The 25860-nt window shown below is 63.3% G+C and overlaps 10 protein-coding genes across 10 annotated transcripts; 7 read left to right on the top strand and 3 right to left on the bottom strand.

Annotated features, from left to right (window-relative positions):
• Positions 1–449: 449 nt before the first annotated feature.
• JCM10292_006008 (uncharacterized protein) lies at positions 450–3271 on the top strand (the record flags this gene model as incomplete). Its single annotated transcript, XM_076651999.1, has 5 exons — positions 450–632; positions 732–1029; positions 1097–2728; positions 2787–2986; positions 3044–3271. The coding sequence occupies 5 exons, from the start codon at positions 450–452 to the stop codon at positions 3269–3271; spliced, it is 2541 nt and encodes an 846-aa protein (XP_076502449.1).
• A 592-nt stretch (positions 3272–3863) lies between these two features.
• JCM10292_006007 (uncharacterized protein) lies at positions 3864–6109 on the top strand (the record flags this gene model as incomplete). Its single annotated transcript, XM_076651998.1, has 9 exons — positions 3864–4101; positions 4156–4253; positions 4307–4465; positions 4528–4535; positions 4601–4742; positions 4829–5242; positions 5344–5643; positions 5713–5848; positions 5946–6109. 9 exons carry the CDS (start codon positions 3864–3866, stop codon positions 6107–6109), a joined length of 1659 nt encoding a protein of 552 aa, XP_076502448.1.
• A 392-nt stretch (positions 6110–6501) lies between these two features.
• Positions 6502–8222, top strand: JCM10292_006006 (agmatinase; the record flags this gene model as incomplete). The annotated part of the gene is made up of 9 exons (XM_076651997.1): positions 6502–6592; positions 6651–6781; positions 6855–7177; positions 7235–7311; positions 7367–7419; positions 7476–7565; positions 7629–7755; positions 7815–7862; positions 7921–8222. 9 exons carry the CDS (start codon positions 6502–6504, stop codon positions 8220–8222), a joined length of 1242 nt encoding a protein of 413 aa, XP_076502447.1.
• Positions 8223–8701: 479 nt separating this feature from the next.
• Positions 8702–10008, bottom strand: JCM10292_006005 (tetratricopeptide repeat protein; the record flags this gene model as incomplete). The annotated part of the gene is made up of 5 exons (XM_076651996.1): positions 8702–8878; positions 8990–9442; positions 9518–9667; positions 9738–9802; positions 9861–10008. 5 exons carry the CDS (start codon positions 10006–10008, stop codon positions 8702–8704), a joined length of 993 nt encoding a protein of 330 aa, XP_076502446.1.
• A 407-nt stretch (positions 10009–10415) lies between these two features.
• On the top strand, positions 10416–14744 carry ATG5 (Atg5p; the record flags this gene model as incomplete). Its single annotated transcript, XM_076651995.1, has 9 exons — positions 10416–10772; positions 11010–11103; positions 11223–11918; positions 13025–13155; positions 13227–13372; positions 13437–13857; positions 14024–14114; positions 14206–14424; positions 14512–14744. The coding sequence occupies 9 exons, from the start codon at positions 10416–10418 to the stop codon at positions 14742–14744; spliced, it is 2388 nt and encodes a 795-aa protein (XP_076502445.1).
• A 212-nt stretch (positions 14745–14956) lies between these two features.
• JCM10292_006003 (uncharacterized protein) lies at positions 14957–15848 on the top strand (the record flags this gene model as incomplete). Its single annotated transcript, XM_076651994.1, has 5 exons — positions 14957–15214; positions 15276–15420; positions 15481–15531; positions 15588–15728; positions 15799–15848. The coding sequence occupies 5 exons, from the start codon at positions 14957–14959 to the stop codon at positions 15846–15848; spliced, it is 645 nt and encodes a 214-aa protein (XP_076502444.1).
• Positions 15849–15900: 52 nt separating this feature from the next.
• JCM10292_006002 (uncharacterized protein) lies at positions 15901–17642 on the bottom strand (the record flags this gene model as incomplete). Its single annotated transcript, XM_076651993.1, has 7 exons — positions 15901–16335; positions 16401–16549; positions 16609–16841; positions 16906–16959; positions 17029–17149; positions 17205–17352; positions 17415–17642. 7 exons carry the CDS (start codon positions 17640–17642, stop codon positions 15901–15903), a joined length of 1368 nt encoding a protein of 455 aa, XP_076502443.1.
• A 479-nt stretch (positions 17643–18121) lies between these two features.
• On the bottom strand, positions 18122–20193 carry JCM10292_006001 (casein kinase II subunit alpha/alpha'; the record flags this gene model as incomplete). Its single annotated transcript, XM_076651992.1, has 13 exons — positions 18122–18204; positions 18308–18415; positions 18478–18529; positions 18604–18702; positions 18798–18902; positions 18987–19066; positions 19143–19227; positions 19323–19363; positions 19420–19657; positions 19717–19743; positions 19799–19903; positions 19971–20036; positions 20149–20193. The coding sequence occupies 13 exons, from the start codon at positions 20191–20193 to the stop codon at positions 18122–18124; spliced, it is 1134 nt and encodes a 377-aa protein (XP_076502442.1).
• Positions 20194–23098: 2905 nt separating this feature from the next.
• Positions 23099–23975, top strand: JCM10292_006000 (FUN14 domain-containing protein; the record flags this gene model as incomplete). The annotated part of the gene is made up of 3 exons (XM_076651991.1): positions 23099–23519; positions 23613–23638; positions 23721–23975. 3 exons carry the CDS (start codon positions 23099–23101, stop codon positions 23973–23975), a joined length of 702 nt encoding a protein of 233 aa, XP_076502441.1.
• A 276-nt stretch (positions 23976–24251) lies between these two features.
• On the top strand, positions 24252–25737 carry JCM10292_005999 (uncharacterized protein; the record flags this gene model as incomplete). Its single annotated transcript, XM_076651990.1, has 9 exons — positions 24252–24371; positions 24435–24453; positions 24538–24613; positions 24678–24720; positions 24802–24927; positions 25010–25050; positions 25156–25324; positions 25398–25406; positions 25492–25737. 9 exons carry the CDS (start codon positions 24252–24254, stop codon positions 25735–25737), a joined length of 849 nt encoding a protein of 282 aa, XP_076502440.1.
• Positions 25738–25860: the final 123 nt, after the last annotated feature.

Raw genomic sequence — 25860 nt, 5'->3', positions numbered from 1 at the left:
CTGCTGTCTCGGTGCTCCTGCTGCGCAATGTCGCTCCTCCTCGCTTCGCCTGTGGCGGCGACGACGGCGCTCTTCTCCCCTCCTCAGTGCTGGAGCATCTCTCGCTCATGTTGACTGCTACAGTCTGGCTGGTGTCAGCACTGAGCTTGCGCACAGGCTACTGTGGACTACGCTTGTGGCCACCAGGCTCTCAACGCGCTCACCCTTCTCGCGCACGCCTCAAGTACACCTGCTCGTGCCGCTGTCCGCAGATGCTGCGGATCAAGCGCTCCCGTACATACTTATTGGTGAAATGTGATCTCTTGCACACGAGCCCAACTTATCCTGTGCACTAGAGAGACAGCCAGTCTGCGAAAGTGCCCCCTGTCTGCGAGCGATCGCGTGCACCGCCTCGACCCCTCATTCTCGCTCTGCACACCGCTCGCGCTCGTCGTGCTTCCTGCGCTCCGATGGAGTCGATCGAGGTCGACGCAGATCCTATCGCTGGCCCCTCGCACTCGTACGGCCTGAGCGGTCCCGCGAGTTCGCGCTCTCCGCCCAGAGTCCCGGCAGACGATGAGGGCGATGGTGCGGGAAAGACGAAGCACCGCCGCACGCGCAACGGCTGCCTGCCTTGCCGCAAGCGCAAGAAGGTGCGCTGCGCCCGCTCTTGCAGCCCAGCTGCCCCCGGTCCGCTCCCCCTCTCGTGCTGACTCTCGCTCGCTTCCCCACCACCTCGTCCCGTATTGCAGCGCTGCGACGAGCAGAAGCCCACATGCGGCGCCTGCGCGCGGCTCCTCATCGAGTGCGGCTGGGAAGACAAGATGCAGGCCGCGCTCGAGCGGCGCAGGAAGCGTCTCGAGCGGATGCAGCAGCGCGGCAAAGAGCGGATCCAGGGAGAGGCGCCAGGCGCGCACGGCCGACTGCCGCGACCGTCGCCGGGCTACGAGCCCGATGCGGGACCCTGGATGCCGCACGGGCCCGATGCTGGCGCAGCGGCGTCGCTGTGGCCGACATCTGCGGCGGGAGGAGCTGCAGACGGGATCATTCGTGCGTGCTTTCCACCATGTGGTCTTTCTCGATGTGCTACCGTCGCTTATTCACGGTCACTCTACAGCCTACAACCCGGCTCAGCCAGGATTCCTCCCTTCCCCAGGCGCAATCGCCGCTTCCGCGCCTCTGCAGACGAGCGTTCCGCCCGCTCAGTCGCCGTGGGTACCTTTCCTCGGCTCATTCGCCCCGACGGCGTATTCAGCGGCTGCTGGGAGTGATCCGCTCGCTTGGGGCGTGGCATCTCACGTATCGGCCGCTCCGACGCTGGACCAGCTCGCCAACTTCCCACCGTCTCTGCCCGAATCTTTCGCCGGCAACCCGCTCCTCCTCGATGCTCCAGCACCATCATTCGCTACACCGGATCAAAACGAGTCCAGTCCGCCCTTCGACCTGTTTGCGCTGCTGCGCTCGCCCTCGCCAGTGCATCCGTTTGCGTCCTCCGCCAATGCCTTCGATCCGCTGCACCTGCCTTTCACCCTGGGCGAATGCGTTTCTGGCCCTCTGTTCGAGCAGTCTCCGCAGCTCGCCATTTCTGCGCCACCCGAGCAGGCCCTTGGCGCGCCAGCGCCTCCGTCGCCCTCGCAGTTGCGACCGCGCGGATCGCCCTCGACCGCCGACCAGCCGCTGCCCGTCGCCGTCAGTCAAGCGGCGTCGGTACTTGCATCGTCCGACTGGGCCTTCACGCAAATGTACCTCCTCACGCACTACACCAACTCGCTCGCCCGCCTCGTCTCGATCACCTCGTCTACCTCGTCCGCCTCCTCCCCTCGTTCCTCTTCGTCCCGCAGGACCGCCTCGCCTGCTGGTGCAGCGCCACACGATGCATCGACTCGTGCCTCGGCAAACCTGTTCCTCTCGCTCGTCCCGCTCGCGCAGCACCACCCGTTCCTCCTGCACGCCATCTGCTCCTGGTCCGCCGCCAACCTCGCCGCGGCCTCTTCCTCCTCTGCGGCCCCCTCTACTTCGCACGCGTCCGCTGCGCCCGCTGCGAACCCCGTCATGGCGACCCTGTCAGACCAGCTCGGGCACCTCGCCGACGCCGGCCTGCACGCCGCGCTCCCGACGCTGCAAGAACACGCCGCCCAGCGCACGAGCGGCACCGCCGCTTCTCCCCCTCCCTCCAATTGGGAGGCGATGCTCGCCGCGCGGCTGATGCAGACGCAAGCGGCCATCTGCCGCGGGAGCGTCGAGCGGTGGCGCGTGCGCATGCGCGAAGCGGCGCACGTCGTCGCGCTCGTCGGGGGCGTCGCGCAGTGCCGCTCGCCGCTCGCAAGGCAGCTCGTCAAGAACTTGCTGTACCACGACGTGCTGTCGTCGAGCGCGACGAGGGACGGGCTGCTCGTCGATTACAGCGCGCTGAGTAAGGGGCGCGTGGGGCGTGGGGACGTGCCACGGAGGGCTCCGAGTGACGTGGAGAGGGAGGGGCGGGGAGGCGCGGGCGATGTGGCGCGCGAGGAAGAGGACGGCGAGGACGACGACGAGGAGGAAGAGGCGCTCGACACGCTCATGGGCGCCGCCGAGCACGTCTTTCTCATCATCGGGCGCATCACCAACTTGTTCAAGGACAAGCGGCAGGCGGTCAAGCGCGGCGGAGGGGCTATCGCCGAGGACGAGCTCGCGACGCTGCTCGCCAAGGTCGAGGAGATCAAGGCCGACCTCGAGCGCGAGAAGCAGCGCATGGACGCCTACCTCATCGGTGCGTTAGTGTCTCTCGACTTCGACTTATACGCTGCTGACCGCAAATACGCGTGCAGAACGCCCCGACCTCGAGGCGCACTCGTACTTTCACGCGACCTTCCGCCTCGCCGCCCTCCTGTACACCGAGATGCTCCTCGAGCAATCGCCGCGCTCGTACCCGGTCCTTGTTCTCGTGCGCAAGATGCTCAGCTTGACCGAGGCAATCGTCAGCGAGTCGCTGCCGGGGCTGTGCTCGATGCACTGGCCTCTGTTCGTCGTGCGTTGCGCATCTTCTCTTCGACAGACCCGCCTCGCCTGACTCGCTTCTTCGCAGATGCACCTCAACTCTACGCCCCTCGTCTGTCCCCATGCCGCCATCAGCGACCGCGAGCGCTCGACGCGCCTCTTTGACGCGCACATGCGCGAGTTCACGTTCGAAAACACCAAGCGCTCGCGCGCGCTCATCGACGAGGCGTGGAAACGCAGTCTAGACGGGAGGGCGTATGTCGACACGGACGAGATACTCGAGGAGTGGGGGTGGGCGGCGCTGAGCTTTGCGTAGCGCGGACCGGCATGGCAAGTCCGTTGCGGCCACTCTTGCCTGCGACGTCCATCTGAGCAGCTGCACGGGTTGCAAAGACCGTGCTGAGCGCTAGCAGTCGATTCGAATACAGTGTTTTTTTGACGGGAAGGCAGCCTCTCCTGACGCGGAAGCAGTGTTGTCTTCTCAGATTTCGACTCCCCGAGTTCAGAAAACGTGCACTGCGGTCCGATACACTGCAGCTATACAAGCTCTGACTGCGAGCTCGACTATCGGAAGTCAGAGCGAATAGCTCAACCTCCTCGCGCCGACACTTGTCCCGTTCGGCCTTCGGCGCCGACTCGTGTGCGCCTCCCGCTCTGCCTGTCTCCGCCGCTTGCCGCCAGCGCTGCGTGTCGCAGCCTCCAGCGCGCGGATAGGCGGGCGGCAGCGGAGTTGTCACTGCGTCCAGCCGCCGTTATCAGCGCAACCGCCCCCGAGCCGCCCCCGCGCCTGCGCCTGCTGATCTCGAGCCGCCTTGTCCTCTCGCTTCCCCGCTTTGCCGTGATTGCTCTCTACTCTGCGCTCTACTCTGCGCTCTACTCTGCTCTTCACGGTCGCGATCTGGGCTGCAATGGCGCCGCGCTCGCTCGCGTCGATCAAGTCCCGCACCGACGACTCTTCCACGGGAAAGGGCGAGACGTTTCCCGCCGTCGCTGTTGCTCGTACGCCCTCGATGAACCCCGAAATCAACAAGGATCCGGCGCGGACCCGCGTGCTGCTCGCCGATGGAGGTGTCGCGGGCACGATGGAGGACTTGACCGGCCATAAGCGGGAGCTCAAAGTTCAAATGGGCTTGGGCGCGCTTCTCGGTGCGTCAGTCCTACAGTTCAACCTAGAGCAACACTGACGGGTGGCTTTGGTAGCCCTGGCGGTCGCCAACATTGCGCCGACGTGTGCCATCAACGGATCGTTGTCGACCTCGCTTGTCAGCGGCGGCGCAAATGCCATTTTGTGGGGCTGGGTGTGTCTCTATGCACTGTCATACGCGCAACATACTCACTGAAGTCCGCACAGGTTGTCTGCTCGTTCTTCGTCTGTTGCATTGCGGCCTCGCTCGCCGAGATGTGCTCCGCTTGGCCTCACGCCGCTGGCCAGGCAATGTGGGCGTACCAGCTTGCGCCGCCTGAGTGGGCGCCTGTGGTGTCCTACTGGACCTCATGGCTGTATATTTGCGTGAGTTTCGCTCGTCATCCGGGTGCGCTCGTCCAGGACTGACCCGACCTCCTCTCCCCCAGGGAGCCTGGTGCGATATCCCAGTTTCGCTTTCATTGCACACCTGAAAGACACTGATTGTTTGCCTCTCTGCAGGGCACTCATTGCTGCCGGTGCTCAGATCTTAGCAGCCGGCCTGCTCGGCATTGCTGTCGCTTTCAATCCCGACTACGTTCAGCAGGACTGGCATCTTGTGCTCATCTACATCGGCGTCCTCCTCTTGTTCACTCTCGTCAACGTGCGTGTCCTCCATCTGCCGCTCGGACGAGGAGCAGGAAGGGGAGAAACCCTTCCGCCGTCTTGCTGATTCCATTCTTCACGCAGCTCTTCATTGTCCGCCTTATGGACTTTCTCACAAAATCCTTCGCCTTCGTCAACCTCGCATCCGTCCTGGCTACCATCATCGCCCTCGCCGCGTGCGCGCCCGTGAAGCAGGCGCCGTCTTTTGTTTTCGGCTCGCAAGGGTGGATCAACGAGACCGGCTGGTCAAACAAGGGCTTCGTATTTCTCCTCGGCACGCTTCAAGCCGGGTTCACTTTAATCGGTATGGAGCACTCTGCTCACTTGGCGGAGGAGGCCCACAATCCGGCCAGGGTCGCGCCCATTGCCGTCTTCGGTGGAACCGCCATCGTCTGCATTGTCGGCTTCCTTTACATCATCACCCTGCTTTTCTGCGTCCAAGACGTCACTTCGATTTTGGAAACGCCTACGGGCGTCCCCCCGTACCAGGTCTTCATCGTGCGTGACACCTTCTCTACATAGATTGCTCGCCGTTCTTCCCGCGATCTCGCCACTTCCACATTCCCGCGCCCCGACGCTGATGGGCATGTTACTGGCAGGATGCATTCGGCTTGCACGGCGCCACAGCCGCCTTCGTCATCAACCTGCTCATCCTCGCGTTCGCGGTCATTGGCATTCAGCTCGCCTCGTCCCGTTCGGTGTACTCGATGAGTCGCGACGGCGGGTTCCCCGGTGGCAAGCTTTTCCGCAAGGTCAACAAGACGCTGAACGTGCCCGTCTACGCCTTGCTCCTGCAAATCTCCGTCCCCATTATCCTCGGCCTCCTCTCACTCGCCACGACCATCATCTTCTACGCTTTCTTCCAGCTCACCACCGAAGGATACCTTCTCTCTTACCTCGTGCGTGTTTCCACGTCTTCAACGCACAAGAATGGCTCGTTCACAGCGCAACTGGGGGGTTTCTCGCAGATTCCCATCGCGCTCCTGCTCTTCCGCGGCCGCGATCTCCTCCCGCCGGCATACTGGCGCATGCCGGACTGGCTGGCGCGCATCTGCAACGCCGCCTCGATCGCCTACATCGTCCTCATTTGCGTCCTGTTCTGCAGTGCGTTCTTCCTGTCTTCGCATTCCTTCGGCTGAATCTTCCTGGGCATATGCTTGCTCCGCGCGGTTCTGACACCTGGTACCGGATCTGCCCATAGTCCCGAACTTCTACCCGGTGAACGCGTCCAACATGAATTACACGTCCGTCATCCTCGCCGTCGCCGTCCTTTTCGGGACCGCAGGGTGGTACCTCGACGCGCGCAAGAAGTACAAAGGACCAGCAAGTCAGGTTGCGCACAGCCAGACGTCGAATGAGGCATGAGTCGAATGTTTGGTGTTGTAGAACCCTTTCCAGGCATCCGTTGTTCCGTATTCTCAACTCTGTCTCTGGGTCGCGCTTTCTGCTCTTCACGCACGCACTGCCAGCGTTGTATCGAGGCTTCCGAGACGCAGTGCTTTCAGCGCTTGACGATCCGCCTTCGCTCGCTCCTCACGCAGACCTGCATCCGCGTGATTCGCTTCTCTAGCGACGTTCCTCTGTTCGCTCGGGCGCAAACAGGCGGAGAGGCGGCGCAAGATTTCTTCCGAGCGCCAGCATGCTCCGCCGGCATACATCCGCCCTCCTTACGCCGAAAGCGCCCTTAGCCGCCGACCCCAGGCTATCTCGCCCAGCCGCTCTCGTCCTCCTTCTCCGCTTCTCATCACTTGTGCGCCATGGTCCGCTTGTTCGCCGCTGCTTTGGCCGTGTCTTCATGCGCTTGCGTCTGGGCACATGCGGCTCATGACGAGACCACCGAGCTTTGGCGTGCGTTGCTCCTTCGCTCCCCCACATCGCCAACGTCAAGCTGACTTTGCACGCGTAGAGGCCACGTACGGCTCGTCGATGGACTTGAGCTTCTCTGGCGTGGTCACCTTTGCGCATCTGCCCCACCACCGCTGTCTCGATGAGCCGGACAAGGCGTTCGACATCGCGCTACTGGGCATGCCGTTCGATGTGGGTAGCCCGCCCTGCTCTTCCGAGCTCTTTAAGTCCAGCTGCACTGGCGCTGACACCCTCTCGCCTGCAGACGAGCGTGTCTTACCGTCCAGGCGCTCGCTTCGGGCCGAATGCAATCCGACAGGGTTCGCGGCGGCATGCTGCTAACCGGGGCTACTCGATCCCGTGGAACTTCAATCCTTTCCAACAGGGCGCCAAGATTGTGGACTGCGGCGATGCGCCCATCTCGCCGTACGATAATGCGCTCGCGCTCGACCAGATGGAGACCGCCTACTCGACGCTGCTTGCGCGCGAAGTCGCAACCAACTTTGCCGCTGAACACGGTGGAACCAAGGCTTTCGCCCTTGACGGGAAGGAGCACCCTAAGATCATCTCGCTCGGCGGTGATCACACGTACATTTCTTCCACTTTCCAAACGCGCACACTTCGCTGACCTATCCCTGGACCTAGTATCGCGCTTCCAGCTCTCCGTGCGCTTTCCAAGGTGTATGGCGAGATCTCGGTGTTGCACTTTGACGCCCATCTCGGTTCGTTGAGATCCCGACTTTCCCGAGCACCATCGCTAACAACTGTTGCGCGCAGACACCTGGAACGGCAACCTCTACAACGGCGCCTGGACGCATCAGTCGACCATTGTGCGTCGTGAAACGTTCTTCAGTAGTGCAGCTCTGACGCCGTTCCTTTGCCATAGACGCACGGCTCGGTCTTTTGGAAGGCCTCGACGGAGGGCCTCATCTCCAACACCTCCTCCATCCATGCCGGCATCCGCACTCGCCTGTCTGTGCGCGCAACTGTTTCGCGACTCGTCCCTCGGTCGACGGACTGACCCCTCGGACGCGCGCAGGAATTCGAGGACCTGACCCACGACTCGGAGGTTGGGTTCAAGCTCTTGACGACCGACGACATTGACGAGATGCGCCCGAGCGGCATCATCCGCGCCATCAAGGAGCGTGTCGGCAACACGCCCGTCTGTACGTCGCGCGCTCTCGTTGTTCGCAGGATGATACTGAACTGTCAACCTTTCACGCAGACCTTTCCCTCGACATCGATGTCATCGACCCGAGCATGGCCCCCGCAAGTACGTCCTGCACTCTTCCTCCTCTCTTTCGTTTCTACTCACAAGCCGAACCTCACAGCGGGCACGCCCGAGTCGGGCGGCTGGACGACGCGCGAGCTCAAGGCGATCCTCCGCGGCCTGTCGTCGCTCCCGCTCGTCGGGCTCGACCTCGTCGAGGTCTCGCCGGCGTACGACACGAACGCCGAGCTGACGGGCATGGCGGCGGCCGACTTGGTGCAGGAGTTTCTGGGCATGCTGCTCAAGGGGAGGGGGGAGAGCGGGAGGGCGGAGTGGATGCCGGCGGTCAAGGAGGGCGTGCTGTACGACGAGAGGGAGGCGACGGCGCAGGACAAGGGCACGAGCGCGCACGACGAGTTGTAGTTACCCACGGCGGAGAGGTAGTAGAAGCGGTGCGCACTACGTAGAATCGGTGCAGCAGACGGAGACAAATTCGCAACGTCAACACTCGCAGCCAGCATTCAGATTGCCAGAGCGCGAGAAAGGGTGACGACCTTAGAACAGTCGCGTCGTCTGCAGCGCCGCTCCTCCTCAGGTATTACACTATGCGCCCAGGCACGCACCGCGGCGGGACAGAGCCGAACAGGGAGCACTCCAGTCACGCGAAGCGGTCACGGGAGACTTTCATGTCCCAACAAAAGGCAGCTCGGTCATTGGCGGTCGCTAGGTTCTGCTTACGTGCGAGAGAGGGGGAGGGCGCCGTCGAAAAAGAAAAAGTCGGCGCAGGTGATGGAACGCAGTCCGCCAGGCCCACACTTCTTCAGCTAGCGCTGTAGAGAGAAAAGAACGCAGCGTCGAGGAAATGTCTGCTCGATACAACACTGCAAAGTCAGGTCCCCGGTCTACGCCTCAACTGCGCCGCCAATCCACTTGCGCACGACGCCCGCGCCGACCGCACCCTCCGTCTTGCTGTATGCGTCGAGTAGTAAACTTGAGAAGACGAGATCCAGCGCGTCGAGTTTGGCGGGAGCGAGTAGCGGATCGGAAGGGGATGGGAGCGCGCGGAGACGGGGAAGGCACTGCGAGCGCGTATGTACGGGATGAGCAAACAGCTACCCGCCAAGTAACCCCACACTAAGAGTCGATGACCCGTCTGGAGAGGTGCAGGGGGAGCGAATGCAGAGACCCACCAGCTTTGCGCCCATGGCCGCGCGCCTCGCCGCGCCCTGGAGCGGCGTCGCGTCGCCCTCCTCTGTGCTCATCTCGACGACGCGGCAAAACTCCTTCCACGCCGTGTGGACGTCTCCGGCCGTGTAGACCGTCTCGGCGTACTTGAGCGCGACCCACGGGTCGTTGGGCGCGAGGACGAGCGCGTGCGCGAGCGCCGAGAGCGCCTGCGGGTACAGCGCGAGCGAGGCGTAGGCGGACGCGAGCGAGAGCCATGCGGTGAGGTCGGCGTAGTACGTGTCGAGGTAGTGCACGAGGATGTGGATCCCCTTTTGGCGCGAGAGGGATGCAGCGAGGTACGGCTGCTGCGAGGCGGGGATCGAGGACGAGAGCGCCTTGTACGACGAGGCGCCGGCGTCGGGGAGCGTCAGGATGGGAGAGGATAGGTGGAGGGCGATCAGGCGTTTTCGCGAGGCCTGCGAGGGGGAGGTGCGCGAGAGGCTCGTGAGTCCGTGGTGCGAAGAGACGGCACAACGAGAGGTCGGACGCACGACGTCGGTCTCGTCCTCGCGGATGGCCATCTCGTAGTGTTCTCGTGCGCCTGCGAGGTCGCCCTCTGCCTCCTTGAGCACGCCGGAGAGGTAGGTCGAACGATGTGGGGTCGACGACGAGAAGTGCGATGTCAGGCTCGCAATCAGCGTCTGCGTGCGTGCGAGTCGCCGTGTCAGTGTCTGCTTAGCTCTGCTGCAGTCCTGCGCGCTCCAGCCTCACCTTTGCGAGGTGCGTCTGCCCCGTCTCCGTCGCAGCGATGGCGACTTGCTCGACCGCGTCCCACACTGCGAGCGCCGTGCGAGGGTCAGCCGAATCCAGCAGCTGTGCAGGGAACACACGCACCTTCGCCCGACGCCTTGGAGAGGGTCCCCCTGCGCTCCAGCTCGAGTCCGATCCCGACCACCTCCTCGGGCTGCCGCGACGCGTGCAGCCGGAGCTCGCGTAGTCGTGCGAGCAGCGCTTTTGTCGACTGTGTCTGTGCTGCGACCATTGCGCGGCAAGGGCTAGGTTTGAACGAGTCGGACGGGAAAGGGGTCTCGCGGCGTCGTTTCGCGGACAGCAGACTCAGCCCGCAGAGGCGCCGAGCGGAGCGAAGTAACCGCCGGAGCCTGTCGTCGAGTCTCTCGTAGCCTCATGTGTCCTCTCCTGCCGCCGTTGCTTCCGTGAACTCCGTCTCCTCGTCCCCCTCCTCTTCCGCTCGCCGCTCGCTCCTCGACGCGTCTCTCCTCTTACCCGCTCGAGAAAAGCTTGATCGCCGTCGCGCCTGCATCTCTTGGCTGCGCACCTCTCCAGCCAGTCGACCGCTTCTCCAGGCCGCTGCGCTGTTCCCAAGCACTCGCCCCCACTTGATTGTCACGCTTCGTGCGCCTCGCCACAGCGCTTTACTAGCACGCCGCTATGGCCTCGAGCATCTCGTTCGACCAGCCGCCGTCATCGCGGACCGTGTCCGCGCAGCGGGCCAGCAGAGCTTTCTCGTCGCGTTATCGGAGGGAGGTAGCCGGCGTCGAAGGCGGCGGGGTCTGGCAGTGGTCGAAGCTTGCGTCGGACATGGCCGAAAAGACGTGGGAGACCGAGGACGCGCAAGCGGAGGGACCCTGGAGCGACGTGATGCACGTCTTGTACGAAATCGAGCGCTTCAACGCGCTCGAGGAGCACGACAGTGTGCGGCCTTGCGCGCTCCGGGGCAAGCTCCTCGACGGTGAACCCGACTCTGCGCACATCGTTGCGCCAGACGGCAAAAATGGTGCAAAACAGGTCAGCCGCTAGCGTCTCCTCTTCCTGGCAAGTCCGCTCAAGCTGAGTTATCGGGCCTGCCCGTCTTCCACCAGATCGATTATCTTGCTCAGCAGAATGTCGTTCCTCCTCACGCTCGCCATCACCTGCCCAGCAACCGCCTTCCGCGTAAGTGCAGACCTGGCTGGCGTCGGCTGCTTCTGTTGCCTGCAGATCGGAAATTACCCGTGCTGACGTGCTGACGACCTTCCTTCACAGTTGCCACCGCTGTACACGCCGCCTTCAACCAGCACTCCCTCTCCTTCCAACCGTCTCTCGAGGCGGTACTCGCTCGACTTGTTTGCGAGTATCAGTACCAGGCAGCTCGTCAGGCCTCGCTCGAGGAGAGCGTAGAGACAATCCGGACGGCGGAATCGCGAGAGGGTTCAGCCAAGCGCGCTCGTAGGTCCGAGCCCGGCTTAAAACTCCCAGCTCGCCCGCCATTCAATCTGTTCTACGACCGGCTCGAACGCGATCTCGCAATCCTCCGTCCCACCTTCACGCCTGAGTTTCCGCTACCAGAGTATATCTACTACTCGCCGCACGACCAGGAGACATCTGCAACTCGTGTCCGCCCCGTCCTAAACCGCTTTGAGCCACCTCCCGACGCAACGGCCGTCGCGCCCTTCCTCGCGCCGGTGTCGACCAACCTCGTCATCTTTGCCATGCGTCGGCGCATCCGACAGTATGAGCCGGCGCCGCTGGACCAGCAGCGGGTCTCACAGGTGCGCCTTCACGCCATCTGCAGCTTTCGCAGCCCCGCTCACTGCCGCCTTGTCTCTGCAGGTCCTCGCAACGCCGTCGGACTGCTGGACCGTTTCTGGCACCTGACCGACGCCCAAGCGCACGAGGTCCCTTCGCTGCTCGAAGAGACGCTCGCGTTCGCCGCCGCCCTCCCCTCAACATCACCTTACGTCCCCTTCTTCCGGTCGCTCGCCTCCGCCGACTTCGACTACTCTCTTGTCCCGCTCCCCGCAATTCCGACCGGGTCGCGCTCGACGCTCGGTACGACTCCCGGCAACCGCGCCGCACTCGACTGGCTCAGTTCGGGCAGCGAGTCCGAGCCCGGGTTGACTCCCTCGGAGGTGGCCGGGTTGAGTTGCTCGTCGGACGATTCGGACTCGGAGCGTACGCGCGGTGCGGCAAGATCTGCCCGTCGGCGCGCTGCGGGTTGGTCGCGCTATCTGACTGAGACCCACAACGTCAACCGTGAGACCGCTCGCGTACCGCGCACTTACACGCGCGTCCCTGTCCCTCCCGAGCAGCATCAGCTGCCGCCGCATATGCGCGACGCGTTCCTTGCCCGGCAAAGAGAGGGAGGGCTTGGGCAAGGCCGTGGAGACTAGGCACCTAGGCTGGTGGCTCAAAGCGGTTGCGAACGGGGCGGACCAGGGGTTCGAACGACTCGGCGTCGCGCGGTGAGTAGTGTGGGGACTCTCCTGGCGAAAACCCGGCAAGGACGGTTGACTGGAAAGCGCGAATGCGCGCTCGACGCGGTCATGTGCGACGCTGAACGGAGTACGGACCGGGACTTCGGGAGCAAAGAGTGCAGGCATCACGCCGTCTGCCGCAGGCCTCGCTTTCTGAGGCCGTGCTCCATGCTCGAGCAAGCTCGAGGCCCGCAGCGGCGGCGAAGCAGCCGGGTCTGGGCAAACGATGCGAAATGAGCACAACGACAGCAGTCGCAAGATTGCGAGCGAGTGCAAGCGAAGTTCAAGTGCTCAGCCTGGAGCCCGACGCAGCACGCACGCTGTACGGCGCACGGAAAGAGGCAAGAGCGCACTCGTAAGAGCAGGAGCAAAGGAGCGACGCATCGGGTCGAGCCCCGACTGCCCCCCTCGCACAGCGCCGAGCAGCTCGTGCGTGAGCTGCGCAAGCTTGAAGTGCTGCTCGTTGGACCCTCGAGCTGCCCTGCCAGGCCCCGCCGCTGTGTGTGCTGTGCTGCCTCCCCTCCTCCGTCTCGTCGCTCCGACCGCTCTCGCGCCGCACACACGCAGCGAGCTTCCTGAACAAGGCGTTGACACGTGCAGAAGTCCGCCAGCAGTACGTTACGCATATCATTGGCTCGCTTTGCGCCGGTGCGCTGACGGTACCTCCTCGTCAACCTCGCACCCCCTCCCCCACCTTGCGCTCCCGCCGCTTCACAGTGTCCCGTCTGCCTTCCGGCTCGTCTGCAACGTCGCAGAGGATGCGACAACAGCCCTCGACTTCGTCCTTTGCGTCACCCGCCGCAGAAACGGCCACTGCAAGCGCATCCGCAGCCATCTTTCGCACCCTGGTCTTTGCCGGTTCCGTCCCCATAGAGGTCGTCCTCGCAGACAGCGAGCTGCCAGCAGCTGCAGATCGCAGCATCGAATCCTACTACGTACGTCACTCGAGCCGCTAAGTTGGACAAACTCGCTGACTTTCCCTCGTTCCGCGCACTCGTTCAAACAGCTGCAAGCCCCGCGAATCGGCTACCTCCCGCTCGTCCTCGCACAAGTGCGCAAGTACTTTCTCGACCTCGTCCTTGACGATAACTCGGCCGCGAGCCTGCGATCCGACGACCTGTGGTTCGAGGCGGACGGCGTTCCGCTCAAGTGGTGCGCACCAGCACCGAAAAACCTGCCTGTCCGTCATTCCTGCTGACTCGCTCATTACGAACAGGCACTGGCCTATAGGCCTCCTGTGCGACTACTACCATCTCGCGTCATTTCCCTCGCTCCTCCCTCCTCCGCCCACCCACTCTTCCCCCGCCTCACCCGATCCATCCGCACTCCCCTCCTCCCTCGCCTCCGTCTTCGGCCCGCTCTCAACCTCGTCCAGCGGCTCGCCTGCGCCTGACCTCTCCTTTCCCGGCGCGCTCCCTTCCTCCTACACCGATTCGGCGCACTCGACCCTCCGCGCCCCCTCCACCTCGTCCTCCCCCGCGCCAGCGCGCCCGCGCACGCCCTCACCCGCCGAGAAGCCGCGCGACCCGGCGCAGCCGTGGCGCGTGACGCTTCACCTGAGGGACCCGCCGGCCGACAGGCTGCTCGTGAGCAACCGCGTAGAGGACGCGAGGGTCGGGTTTATGGCTATGGTCAAGGTGCGTTCGATATTCGCTGGTGGGTACACAAACGCTCGCGACGCAGCTGGTCGATGTGCTCGGCAGTCGCAGCACTGAAGCGCCCTCTCTGCCGAGCTGCGGACCGGACTGAGCCCGAGTGCGTCACTCCGCCCACGCACTGACGCATGGGCTTTCTGATCCGCAGGAGGCCGACTACGTCCGAAGCGGCAACACGAAGCGCGTGACCAACTTGCGCAAGGAGCAGCAGGACAACCTGTGGGAGGGCATCGTGCAGAGTGCGTTCAGCGTCGTCCAATGCTGTCTGGCTCACAATCACACGCTCTGAGTGCAATCTGGACTGAGCTTTCTGACATCTCGTGCGCGCAGACGACTTTGACAAGTACTGGACCGTCGCCTCCAAGCTGATCCCGCTCCCCGCGCCACTCTCTCACTCCTCTTCGCCGACCTCGACACGGTCGCCGACACCATCCTCGGCCGATGGTCGCTTACCGGACGCTAACAACGTGCGGAGCGTGCCGCTCAGGGTGTACCTCCCCGAGGGTGCGCCGGTCGTGCAGGACGTGGTATCACCGCTGCAGCCTGACGGTGCGTACGCCGTCGCGTTTCACGGCCAATGCGCGCGCTATAAGCGGTTTCATGGTGCTGATGAAGCGAAGCTTCCTGGTCGCACAGGCGCGCCAACGACGCTCTGCCAAGCCCTCTCGTCCCTCCTCCCGCCTCTCTTCCCGCCCACGCCGGCTCCTCCCGCAGCACCACCTCTCGCGCACGCCTTGATCCAGGGCATCTACGTTCCTTTCGACTCGGAGCTCGGCTGGCTCGGCGCGTGCATGCCCGGCGCAGACGGGTGGGTCTCGGTCGTGATCGTGCTCGACGAGCGAGCGGACGAAGTGGCGCTGGGACGGTAGCTAGACCCGACGAGGAATACAGGCGCCATCATGCCTCGCGAGCAGACGAGGTATCCGGTGTGGAGCAGAGAGGAGGTGTGTGCGTGCGCTCGCAGCGTCCGGCCGCGGAAGGACCGACCGTTCGATCGCTCCCCTTGTCCGCCCCCCCTCTCGCTGCGCCTCTTCGCTCTCGACGCCTCCGCTGTGGCTCGCTTTCTGCTGCTGCTGCCTCGATGTCCCGCTATGGGTTCGCCGCTTCGGCTCGGCGACGCGTCGCTGTCGTCTCTTCCGTCCCGGCGCGGACACAGGATTCGTCGTCGACGCTCTCCAGCAGCAGCAGCAGTGGAGACGAAGACAAGGAGGCGCAGCTGCTGGTCGAGGGTAGCTCGAACAGTACGAGGCGAAGGACCTGGGTCATGCGCAGCGGGAAGAAGGGGCATCACCGTTCTTCGCATTCGCACGAAAAGCATCACGGCGACGACGACAAGCCGGCAGGTCCCGTTTGGCCTTTTCCGCGTCTTCACCGCTCTGCTGAACCCTACACATCCCCAGATTCTTGGCAAGAAGACCAAGCGGATCGTGCTCGTCGTCTTTCTCGTGCTCCTCCTCGTGGGAGGCGGGTTGGTCGCTTACTTCTGGGGCAAAGACATCTACGAAGCAACAACCGACTTTCTCTTCTTCCCGACTGTCACAACTCGTGCGTCTCCGTTCCTGGTGTGCGCAAAAAAGACGCGGCTGACCCGAACGACCCTCGCAGCGCCCGACTTGACCGAAAAGATCGGAAGCGTCTGGTCCGAATTCACCGGACGTGCGTCTCGCTCGTCCACCCCCTTGACCGTGCGCCTGACCCGCTACTGCCCGCAGACCTCATTGGCGCCGCCGAGACGCTCACCGAGAAAGTCGCTGGCGCGGCGGAGACGGCGGGTTCGGCGGTGCAGGGCGCCGCAGAGACGGCGGGTCAGGCAATCGAGGGCGCCGCCAACACAGTTGCTGATGGAGTCAAAGGTGCGCTGAACCCGGCGCGCATTCGCTCGAGGTGACACGCGCTCATTCCCGGATGCTTCCGCTTGCACAGATGGGTTCGGCGCCGCGACAGGCGCCATCGGAGGACTCTTCGGCGGCTGAACTGTATAAAGACGCTCCTCCTGTTGCGGTTCGAGATGAAAATGAAGGACTACTACGCAGCGACCGGCGCAAACTCGTAATGGCGGAACATGCCCTCCTCTTCACCACCCTTGCCCGTCTTCCAGGCCCGGACGAGGTTCCAGCCAGCCTTCTCGCCGAGCGAGGCGTACTGCGCCTCCGTGCGCTCGAGAGCATTGAGGCAGCTCATCATCTGCCCGTCGGCGAGGTACGGGAAGGTAGTAGGCACGAAGCCATCGGGCGACAGGTAGTCGTACGCTTGCTCAATCACGACAAGACGCGAGTCGGAACCCGCTGCCGAGCGTAGGTGGGCAAGAATCGTGTGCGCAAGCGGGTCGGCCCAGTCGTGCAGGATCAGGCGGAGAAGGTATACGGCCGCGTGCTGAACGGGCTGCGGCCTGAAGAAGTCGTGTGGCTGCAGGCTTGCACGGCCGGACTCGAATTGCTCGGGAGCAGCCTCCGTCCACACCTGCGAAACGACCACACATGGGTTCAGTGAGCAGAAAGCGACACTGAGCACTCCAGAGAACGTACCGCTTTGGCCTGCTCGATGACCTCGGGGCGGTCCTGCACAATGATCCTGACTTGAGGCGCAACCTTGACGATCGCGAGTGACGCGGAGCCGACGCCACCGCCAACATCGACGACAACTGCGTCTTGCGGCAGGCCCTTGAAGGGAAAGCCTGCGAGACAACCGCGTCAATGCATGCTCTGCTCCCGCAGGCATCACAGGATTGCGTACCGCGCACCATGTCGGTGCCACACGCGCCCGTCAAGACCTGCACTCCGCGCATCGCTGAGGCGAAGCGGGAGAGAAGAAGCGAGTTCTCCTCCTTGGCGAAGAAATCCCAAATTGGAATCTCGACACCCTTGGCAACGGTGAAGGGGGCGTCCGCAGGATTGTACGAGCCACCCTTCTCGGGCGAAAAGAGCGCTTCGGCGAGATGCGCAGAAGCCTTGAGGGCATCGTCGGCGCTACCAGCGCGTTGTCCCGAATCCGTGAGCCGCGGCTTGAGAGCCACATTGAAATTCAACGCACGAGTGTGCGACAAGAGCCGTAATTCCGTTTGTGCCGGAGTAAAAGTCCTTGGTCCTGCAAGCAAAGTGGCCGGCATCAGCGGGTTGACCTCGCAACGCCGCGACACGTGGAAAGCAAGCTCACTCGGTCAGTTCCTTGACGCTTTTCCCCGTGTCCAGCGGCACCGCGCAGCGCGTGAGAGCGAAAACGTCGGGCCGAACTTCGCGGAAGATGTGATGCGCTGCGAGGATGCGAAGGCAGCGGGCTGGCACATTGTGTTAGCTGAGCGACGCTGTGAGATCAACTGAGAGGCGACGTACCGAGCTTTCCGGCGTCGATGCCTGTGACTTTCGCAATGTCGCTCGCAGCGACACCTTCGTCCGGATTTCCGGACTCGGCCGCCGCTTCGCGCAAGATTTCGCAGACATGCGCCTCAATCGCGACGTGCAGCCTCGAGGGGACGTGGTGCTGTACAACGCGCTCGCCGAGCGGTCAGCCGACAAGAAGAGGGCATCTACGAAAAAGCTTACGGAGAAAGACCAGTCGATCGCAACCATCGAGCCCTTGAGTTGCGCGATGATCTTCTGAGCGCAGGCGACGGCGAGCAGCTTGGCCTTCGTGGGAGGACCATCCGGCCCGCTGGTGTCGTTGAGCGACGGGAGCGGTTCGTCGGCCGTCGAAACTACGGCCTCGATGGCTTGGTTGAACTGCGCCTGAAGCGCGAGGAGTTCGGCAATGCCGGAGCGGTCCGTCGACATAGCGTAGAGAGACAAGAGTCGTGGAGAGGTCTGTGCGAACGAGCAGGCTCTTCGCAGAACGGGAAGCAGCTCAGAAGCGAATGCAGGACTCGGGAGCCTTGCGGGTGCGGACTGGGAGCAGGGAAGGGAGAGAAGCGAAGAGGCGCCAGTCGCTCGTTGCCAACGAACGAACTGTGCTCTTGCAGTCAGGAGACAAGAAGAGACAGGAGATCCCGAGCAAGGAGTGGGGGAACCGACGAAGTGGGGAAGGCCCACGGGATGGACTCGAGCGCAAGCACGCATTGTGGCTGCCGCAAACACAAGCACGAGCCTGCGACGAAGCTGCGATCGGCATCCAGTTGCTGCGAGTCGAGCAATGGCTGGGTCTGTGTCGAGAATTCCCGCGGTGACAAGAAGCGAGTCCAACTTCATGCGAGCACACACTGCCCTACCTACACGTTCTTCCACTCCGAGCGACCGCAGCAGCACGAGTGGACAATTCAGCTCAGCGCGCGCACTTCGATGTCGTCGGGCTCGACGTCGCCGCCGGCCGAGAGCGAGAAGAAGATGGCCGAGGGCGCTTCTGCAGCGCGAGAACGGTCAGTACGACAAATCGGCTCCCTTAGTCGGAGATGCTGCGCTATAGTAGCAGCATTGAAGGAGAAGGGTCGCCATGCGGAACGCACCTGCTCTCCCCGACCGCGCCCTCTCCTCCTCGCGCTTGCGCATCTCGTCCGCAGCGCGCACGTTGGCAAAGTACGGGTGCTGCATCGCTTCGGCGCACGTCAAGCGGGCTGCAGAGGCTTGACAGGTCAGCACTGTGACGGGCATGAGGAGGAAAGCGACAGGTGCACACCCGTGTGCTCGTAGACGAGCATCTTGTCGAGCAGGTCAATTGCCTCGTTGCTCTGCGAAACAGAGGTGAGCACACGTCCGAGCGCAGAGTTGCTCCGCACCGCAGAACGCGAAATGGTCGACGCACAATGTACCGCTGGTTCTCGGTCGTGATGAACTTGCTCCACGGCTTGCGCGAGTGCGTGCCGACCATGGCTTCGATGTCGGGGTCGAGGTCGAGCTGGTACTGTGACAGATCAGGCAACGTCAGCAAACCGACTGCACATCGCTGCGAGCGTTGTCGCGCTCGCTGTACGCTAGAGAACGTGAGCGCGCGCGCACCCGGTCGAGGTACGCCCAGAGGTCGTCCGTCCCGAGCACTTTGGCGATCTTGACGAGCTGATCCTCGTTGCTCGCGCCGTGAAAGAGCGGGTCGCGGCGGAAGATCTGTTAGCAACGCGTCAGTCGGCGATGAAGCGACGGCGGCATGGCTGTCGGCACGCAGTGCAACGCGAGCAGTGCCCCACTCACCATTGAGCCGAAAGTGCACCCGACCGACCAGATGTCGAGCGAATAGTCGTAGTGCGTGTATTCGACCAGGAGTTCCGGAGCTACGAGTGCGCGGAGTTGCGCAGAGTCTTGTCAGCTCAGTTTTGGCATGCGCAGGAAGCGGCAGAGCGGAAGTACCCTTATAGTAGCGTGAAGCGACACGGACATTGAGCTCGACGCCCGGGTGGTAGAACTCCGCGAGGCCCCAGTCGATGAGGCGAAGCTGCCAGACACAGGTGAAACGGTAAGCCTGTCTACGACCTTTAAGACGGACGACGACTGTTTCCAGTCGCAACGGCACGGCCAGTGTGGACTTACCTTGCGCTGCTCGTGGTCAATCAGGATGTTGAGCGGCTTGACTGCGCGCGAAGGGACCGTCAGTGCGGGGTCAGGAGCAACGGAACGCAACACGCACCGTCGCGGTGGATGATGCCCTTCGAGTGGCAGTACTCGAGCGCCTTGAGCAGCTCGTAGACGTAGTAGCGCACGTCGCCATCCGTGAATTTCGGGTAGAGGAGCTTCGAGTCGAGGTTGTCGACGTGCTCGAACACGATGGCCGGCGTGCGGCTCTGCGGGTCGCGCACGATGTCGAGCAGCTCAATGATGTTGGTGCCGCTGCGGAGATTCATCAGGACCTTGAGCTCGCGCTTGACCTGCACGTCGAAAGGAAGGGTCAGCTGCGAGCGCCACGGAGTGGACGAAGGCAGCGCGCCTTCTTCTTCTTGATTGGTTTGAGCACCTGGGAGCAGTCGCGTCAGTCTCGCCCGCGCTGAGTCGGTGAGGTTGCGACTCGCCTTGACGACGACGAGGCGGTCGTTGACGATGTCGATCGCTTCGAACACCTCGCTGTACTTGCCGCGTCCGAGCTTGCGCGTCACTTCGTACTGGTCTTGCGTTCCCTACACGTCTCGAACCAGAGTCAGCAGGTCGGCCACATGGAAGGCAAGCGAAGCGAAGCCGACTCACCCACGCGAGCTGGAGGTTGTCGTATTCGTACCACGTCGCGCCGAGCTTGGCGCAGACATCGGCGTACTGAAGAGTGGTCCTGGGGTCAGTGAATCGAATTGTCCGAGGCCCGTCACTGCTCGCACTGTGCGAAGCGACACTCGGAGCGAGGAGACGAGCGAAGGAAAGGCGGACGCACGACGCGAGCGACGGAGGGCGGGTTGGGATCGACAGCGCCTTCCATTCTGGCTGTTGTAGCACTCCGCGGGACAGCAGAGAGAGCAAGAAGCAGAAGCAGAGGCGCCAAAGCGCGGAGACCAGGACGTCCGCGGACTCGGACCGAGCAGACGGACGGAGAAGAATGAGGCGCGAGCGCGCTTTCGTGCTCGAGGAACGGGACGAGCCTGGTCGTGGCGCTCTTGAGCATGCACAGACGCGCAGTACAGCAGCAGTACGGCTCGTCGGGTCGAGCGAACGAGGCTCGAGCGGGGCGATGAGTAGTTGGGAGAGCAGTTCCAGGTTGAGCGTCAGCGTGTCAGACGAGCTAGCAAGACCATGCGAGCTGCTGTGCCCTCGCTGCAAGTCTGACGGCGGTCGAGGAGCGCTGCTGCCGCGCGTTCGCCTCTTGTCGTCTCGCGCTTCACTCGGCGCCCGCCGTCCTCCCGCTTTCTCGCACGGGATGCGTAGCGGGCTGGTGAGCAGACGCACGACGCCTTCGTCGACCTCGCACAGCTGGTCTCGCGCGCGCTCGGCGTCTTGCTGCACGCCCCACCGTCTCGCAACTTTTCCTCGCCGCCCTTGCGCTACGGCCCGCCTATACCGCCCATCGAGCTTCCATCTGCGACGCAAGGACCCGACGATGCAGCAGTACACGGCAGTACTGCCCCTACGCGGGCCATCGGTCGATGGCACAATTCGGAGAGCTGCATCGCTTCCCTGCCGCTCGTCTACCGCATTCCCCACCGCGAAGCAGCTGCTTTTTCGCCTACGTCTGAGCTCAGATCGCATGAGCTGTGTCTTGAGGCAACCCCAGCGCCACTTGCAGACGTTCCCGGCGAGCTACTCTGCCGCAGTCGGCGGACTCACCCTCCTCCCCCCTTCCACTCGGCACGAACTCTCATCCATACACAATCCGCTTCCCCCTATACCCTCCTCTTCAAGCCCGGTCCCTCGTGGATTGTGCGGCATGTCGGAAGTCTGAGGGCGTGAAGGCGTAGCGAAGATTCGGAAGGCGGCCCCTCTCTCGGGAGGGTATCGCCGGCGCGCTCTTTTGCTTTGTCCTCGATTGCTCGCCCTGCGACCGCAAGGTCGACTTGTGGGCGGCACATCCACGAGTGTCAAACTTCACAGGCACGCGAGATTTCTCGCGCTTACCTCTTCCTGCTGAATCTTCGCCTCACCACGAGGCCCGCTTGGTATTCGATTGCTTTCGTCCTGCTTTCGTCCCGCTTTCTTGAGCTCTGCAGGCTCAACATGTTCGCCTGCTTGTCTCGCTGGAGCCTCGCTGGAGCCTCGCTGGAGCCTCGCTGCTTGGAGCACACCGACTCCGCATTTGGCCGCGGACTCTCCTGTCCGTTTCCTCGATCCGTTCGCAGCCCGCGTGCAAAGCTTCTCTTCTCTGCCCATACACGCCACAGGATGCCGCTTGGATGGGTAAGAGCATCCAGACGTGCGGGTCCAAGAGTTGCAGCTGACCCAGCATGCCCGCAGACAGAGCGCCCGTCCTCTCCTCGTCTAGCCCCGCCCCGCAAACCTTCCTTCTTATCGCATCACGCACGACAGCACCCGTCACCTGGGTTCCGACGCCAACAGCGCACGACGTCCCGACCGCCGCGCCTCTTTCCGCCCCGTCCGCTACGTCGACCTACGCCTCGTCGACCCCCCTCCCCATCGGCCTGCAATTGACCACCTACCTCTGCCTCTCGCTCGTCGCCCTTCTCGTCGTCGCGGGCTACACTGCATGCTGGGACCGCATACGGACGGCCGACAAAGCGGACGACGAGTGGAGGCGCAAGCGAAGGAGGCGCGAGAGGACGAGGCGGCGGACACGGAGGGAAGAGCGGCGTCATGCGAGAGCGCAGGCGCAGGATGCGGAAGCGCAGCGTGAGACGAGCGGAAGCGACGGGGCGTCGCTGCTGAGCTCGGCCGACGAGGCGCCGGGCAGCGCTGCGAGCTTGTCCGACGAGGGCAGCGTACCGCCCTCGCCTGTGAGCGACTGCCGACCTGCACGTCGGATGACTCGGCCATCGCATCCGTTGCGCGGCACGCCACACGAACGGGCGTCACTGGAGCGCTCGAGCGACAGCGATGCATCGACCTCCAGCAGCGGCGACGACTGGGCAGCAGTTCCACGCAAACCGCCGCGAGAGCCTGCTTCCGGGTCTCTCGGCCATTTTCGATCACTGCGCTCGCCTTTCGCGAAGTCGGCCGGCTCGTCGCAGATCAGCGAGGAAGAGGAGGAATGGCAGCGGTGGAATCGCGGCCGGAGAGGGAGACAACGGGGCAGACAAGCCGCCACGCTCGTATAGATACCTCCATAGCATATGCTCTGAGCCATCTTTCGACTGAAGGGCGCATCTCCTGCCGGTCGTTCGCAGAGAGAATTTGAGGTTTACTACGCGGAAGCATCTGCGTTTCGCGCCACGGGCTCCCTGCCGTCGCTCGTCAGCTGCGCGGACAAGCTCGTACTTATCGTCTGAAGCACTGTCGTCGTAGCCCAGTGTCTCCTTCGACTGCAAGGTGGTGCAGAATCCTCTCCGACTCTTCCGTCTCGGCCTCGGTCTCTTGCTCTCCGCCTCCTCGTTCGTCGGCGCTTCTTGCTGAGCCCTGAAGCGCTGCACTCTCGCATCCTACTCGCGCATCTGCAAAGTCCAGCCTCGCGCCTCTCCGCTGCCGTGCACGCCTTCCGATCGTCATCAGCCGGCGACTTCCCCACACGTGCCCGCAACTCAGCAGCGCGTCGAACGAGCTCACACTACGCTTGTGAGGCCTCGCAGTCTAATCGGTGAGTCACTGAGGCGGTTTCACTACCACTCGCAGTCCGAGATGAGCCTGACCAGAGTCGTTCTCTCGTCGAATCGCCCCTTTTGCTCTTGCTGTAGATCCCGCCTTTTTTCGTCCAGCTTGACAGACTCGGCAAGTCGAGCAACATGCTGAGCGCCCGCTGGCCGACCCCGCTCGCGCACCTCGCGCGCCAGACCGCTCGCCCCACATCCTCCTCTCCTTCGTTGGCCTTCTCCCGCTCGCTCTGCTCGGCAACCCGCACGACGACCTCGTCCTCGACGTCTTTTCTCCACTCGTACCGCCTCGCACTCGGCCTCTCGCTCCCGCTCGGCGCACTCGCCTACTCGACGCTCTTGCAGCCGGGCAGCGCCCTGCAGTGCGCGTCCGCGAGCGACCGCTCGTACGCCGACAAGCCGGCCTTCTCGCTCCCAGATGCGAGTGCGGCCGAGGCCGCGGCGGCGGGGAAGAGGGACGCGGCGAGCGCGGGCGGAAAGGGAGGACCCGAGGCGGAGAGCATCCTCAACCTGCGCGATCTCGGGTTCGGCACTGTGAGCGGGATCTGCGTTGGTGCGTGCCTGCTTTCCTCTATTTCAGGAGCCTAGCTGCGGCACGTCGGAACAAAGGTGTCAACAGAATGCTGATCACACTTGCGACGCGCAGGCGTCTTCGTCAAGAAGGGCTTGCGGGTGCGGCAGACATGTCTTGCATCTCGGCGCTGTATTCTGTGAAGGATGCTGTGCTGATTCGCTTTCGTGCTTATCCGCTCAGGCCGCCGCCTTCACGCTCGGGTTCGTCTTCATCGGCCTGCAGTACCTCTCGTCGCGGCAGTTCATCAACGTCAACTGGGGCGCCTTCTCGTCGTCGTACGACCGCTTCATCACTTCGCGCGCGGGCCCTCCGTCGTCGCAAGGCGGGAACCGGCTCGCGAGGGTGTGGACGGGCTTTATCGACTTTGTGAGCGCCAACGTGCAGCAGCGGGCGACGTTTGTGGCGGGTGTGGTGCTCGGTCTGCGGTTGGGCTAGTTATGGCAATGCGTGTGGTTGTACAGTCACGCTGCATGCAGAGAGGTGCCCGTCAGCTCGCCGGTCAGCTGCTTACCTCAGGCAGAGTGTATGCACGCGGAAGATCGGCCCCACCTCGTCGTCTTCGTCCGCCTCTCCTTTCCTCTTGTTTTCTTCTTGTTCACCTTGTGACTTCAGGGGATGCTCGCGAGCCTCCGACTCCGGCTCCCTCTCGCCGCGCTCGCCTCGCACACGCTCTCTCGCTCGCTCGCGCTCTCCGCTCTCCCCTCGCTCGCCATGGCATCCGCCTCGTCGACCGGAGCCCGCAGCTCCAAGGCGCGCATGTTCAGCACCGGCCCGCCCGCGAGCCCGAGCGGGATCGACCTGTACTCGTTTCGCACGCCCAATGGGCTGCAGGTGCGTCGACTCGCTCGCCTTGAATCCGCGAGCCGAACGAGCTGATCCTGTCGCCCTGCACAGATGAGTGTCGCGCTCGAAGGTGAGTCTAGGCGGGCTTTCGCCGCGCCTGACTAGCACGCACGACCCTGACTGCGGTCACCTCTGCCGCCGATTCGACTCGCAGAACTCGCGAATCTCGGCGTGCCCATCGAGTGGAAGGAGCACACCATCAACATCAGCAAGAACGAGCAGAAGGAGCAGTGCGCCCTGCCTCTGCGATGAGGCCAGAAAAACGAGACTGACGTTGGTTTGTGCGCTTTGCAGGTGGTACCTGAGCGAGATCAACCCAAACGGGCGCATCCCTGCTGTGCGTAACCGCTTATGACGCTTTCAACCCCTGCTGTCTGTCGACTAGCCGTGCTGATTTGCGTAACGGGTGATTCCTCAGATCGTCGACCGCTCACACAACAACATCCGCGTTTTCGAGACGGGTTCGATCCTGCTGTACCTCTCCAAGGTCTACGACACCGACTTCAAGCTCCACTTTGAAGACCTGGCGGACGAGACCGAGATGGTGCGTGGCGCGCACGCATGATCGTGTGGCATCAGAAACATTTCGGTACTCGCGCTCACTTCAGCCTTGCATCGTCCCACAGTGGTCGTGGGTCTTCTTCAAGCATGGCGGCTACGCTCCTATGTGAGTACAGATGCCTCGCCCGACGGCGTGACAATGACCCTACCAAGGGTTGCCATCGCGCTTAGACCGTCAGGAATTGTTTTGCTCACGCGCTCGACTTCGCAGGGCGGGCCAAGCAGGCCACTTCCTCAATGCCGCCCCCGTCAAAGACGTCTACGCCGCTCGCCGCTACATCGACGAGGCCAAGCGCCTCCTGAGCGTGTACGAGACGCAGCTCTCGCAGGGCGATGGGAGGGACTACCTCGTCGGGCCCGGGAGGGGCAAGTTTAGCTATGTACGCGCGGTCTCACACTCACATCCATACCAGAAGTGTCTCGGTGGCTGACATCGGATGCCGCTCAACCCAGGCTGACATCGTGAGTGCTCTGCCGTGATTGCGCCAGCCAGGGTATTCGTTGATCAGCGCTGATTCGCTACGTCGACGTGCGTGCCGACTTGCAGGCCTCCTTCCCCTGGATCCGCGGCCACCCGAGCTCCCTCGCCATCCCCTCGCTGACCGAGGCCGGCTTCCCAGCGCTCGACGCCTGGGTACGCCGCATCGAAGCGCGTCCGGGGACCGCAAAGGCCATCGAGGGCGACTTTATCGGCAAGCTCAAGAGTGAGAAGGGTTGGGAGGAGAAGGTCAAGGAGAAGGGCAAGTGGGTGTGGGAGGAGCAGGGAGAGGAGCGGAAGAGGGACGAGCTGTGAAGGAGCAGGAAACCATTCGTGTCGTTCGTAGTCGTCCTCTGTCTCGACTGCTCGGTATTTGTGTCTACGGCCAATGCAATCAAGAGTGCGTGACCGCACTCGGTCTCCATCTCACATTGCTCG

This window comes from Rhodotorula paludigena, assembly GCF_050403205.1.
Source record: "Rhodotorula paludigena JCM10292 DNA, Rt_paludigena_JCM10292v1_ctg62, whole genome shotgun sequence".
Lineage (NCBI taxonomy): Eukaryota > Fungi > Basidiomycota > Microbotryomycetes > Sporidiobolales > Sporidiobolaceae > Rhodotorula > Rhodotorula paludigena.
This window is presented reverse-complemented; position numbering and strand designations above follow the sequence as displayed.